This window comes from Chelonoidis abingdonii, chromosome 11 (assembly GCF_003597395.2).
Source record: "Chelonoidis abingdonii isolate Lonesome George chromosome 11, CheloAbing_2.0, whole genome shotgun sequence".
NCBI lineage: Eukaryota > Metazoa > Chordata > Testudines > Testudinidae > Chelonoidis > Chelonoidis abingdonii.
The window spans coordinates 1,473,778-1,475,788 of record NC_133779.1 but is presented as its reverse complement, the minus strand read 5'-3'; the positions used below and the strand labels follow the sequence as shown (position 1 = coordinate 1,475,788).

The following is a 2,011-nucleotide window of genomic DNA, read 5'->3' as shown; positions in this document are numbered from 1 at the left end:
TCACCCTGCTGCCCAGAAGGGTCACGCCAGAGCCCACAGCCGCCTGCCACACCAGGGCCCAGTCGCTATTGCCAAAAAGTCTTTTCAAGTGCCTTGAATTTACCATCCCATGAATCGGTAACGGGCAGCTCCCTGCAGACCAGGTCCCCTGGAGCAGCCTGGTGGTGGGGCTGGCTCTGATACCAGCAGGGGCAGGAAGTGGGGCTGGGAGGCCTCCTCCCGACCCAGCTGAAGGAAAATGGGCTGTGAACAGGAGAGGGGCCCAGAGGATCCGAGCCCCGTTCGGTTCCAGCCAGCGTCACTGCTGGGGCCTGGAGTGCAGGATCCCTGAGCCAGTGGCCCCCGAAATGCTGCTGTCTCCCGTCGAGTGCCCCGAAGCTCCAGCGCCAGGGCCAATCTCGGCCTTCCCAGGGTTCCCCCAGCCTCGCTCTCCCTCGGGCTGGGCTGTGGAACGAACAGCTGAGCGGGAAGTGGCTCTGCTCCGAGACGGGACTAGTTCTCGCCCTTCCCGTTAGTTGGTGTAAACCGGGTCCCCTGATGTCTGTGTGACGGGCCAGGCGCTGCCCCATCCTATCCCTGGCGTGGGGTCGTCTGAGCCGCTGGAAGCCGGCCCAGGCGGATGGGCTGTAGCATATCTGGCTGTATAAATAAGAGGCCGGGAGGGCACTGCACGGCAGTGCTCGGCTGTTGCACAGAGCCGGGGCTGGATGTCCCCAGCACGCCGGCCCCGGCTCAGTCCTGCTCCATGGTGCTGAAGATGGTGATGAGATTGTCCAGCCCCCAGAGGTAGCCTTCCTCCCGGTTCCCCTCCACCCACGGCAGCCGATGCGTCAGCGTCTGCTCCCCGGCCAGCGGCACCGTCTTGCCGAAGTCGATCATCCAGACCTTGGCCAATCCCGTCCGGTCATGGACAAAAAGCAGAGAGCTCCCCACCACCTGCTGGGGGCAAACAGAGCTCAGAGGGGGCAGAGGCTGGGAGCCAGGACTCCTGGGTTCCTTCCCTGGGGCTGCCAGTGGCCAGGAGAACAGATCCCCAGGGTGAGAGGCACCGGCTGGGCCCCCCACTCGGCAGGGAGCGCCTCCCCCGCGGGCTGGCTGCCTCCCTCAGCCCCGCGCCCAGCCAGAACCTACCTCATGGGTGTTGAAGAACTCGGACTGCTCCAGTGCCGCCCGCAGCTCCTTCAAGCGCTCCAGGTAGTTTGTCTGGGGAGGAAGAGGGGAGGGTGTAGAACTGATCAACGAAAGTGTTTTTAACTGTTCACTTTATTAATGGAACTTCTGTTCACCATTCACTACACTTGCCTGCATTGTATCTTCTGTTCACTGTTTGCCATATTGTAATTCACACCCCATTTTAAAACGCTCACTCCACTTTGGAAAAGCTTCCTCCAGCCTTCACTTTTGCAAACCCTGCTGTAACCTTATTTGCTAGTTTAGATGCGTGAATGAGGTATGGATGGATGATGGAATCAACCTCCAGCCCCAGCCTGTCCTGATGAAATAAAGTTCAAACCCACCGGCTGAAGATGCAGACAAGAGCCCTAACAAAGTAAGAAGTGTCCACCCTAAACAGAAAAGGTGCAATAGAAGGAAGGTCAAAGCCAGGTCCCAGGCTGAAAGTCAGGCCTGCAAGTGACGGGTGATCAATCCCCAAACCCAGAGGCAGTGACACAGCAAGGCCTGTAGACTCTGGATTCAAATTGAAGCCTACAAAAAGGATGGGTGAGATGGGAGACTTCGGAGGGTAACGTTCTGCTGCCAACATGGAAGGGCATCGGTGCGCGTCCGACAGAGACCCAGCTCGGCCTTGTGCCCGGCTTTCCTGGCCTGATGGATGGGTGTGTGTGTGTGTTAGGTATAACGTGTGTGTATAAGGATTGAGATATTAGTTATTGGTCATAAATCAAACTGTTATAATAAATATGGCATCATTGTCTTGCCCCCTGAAAAGATCCTGTGTAGTTTTGTCTGTACAACATTCCCAGAGTCCAGATAGAACCCAGGAGTCCTG

At 57.7% G+C, this 2,011-nt stretch overlaps 1 protein-coding gene across 1 annotated transcript in view; it reads right to left on the bottom strand.

Moving 5' to 3' along the window:
• Positions 1-342: 342 nt before the first annotated feature.
• The window catches only part of LOC116833840 (inositol-trisphosphate 3-kinase C-like), a 9,834-nt gene continuing 8,165 nt past the window's right edge, over positions 343-2,011 (bottom strand). Inside the window, exons 5-6 of the mRNA XM_075070712.1 lie at positions 1,132-1,203; positions 343-936 (exon numbers count right to left, since the gene is read on the bottom strand). Coding sequence (XP_074926813.1) covers positions 733-936; positions 1,132-1,203 — 276 coding nt within the window. The 3' untranslated portion in view covers positions 343-732. The remainder of the gene's footprint in view (positions 937-1,131; positions 1,204-2,011) is intronic.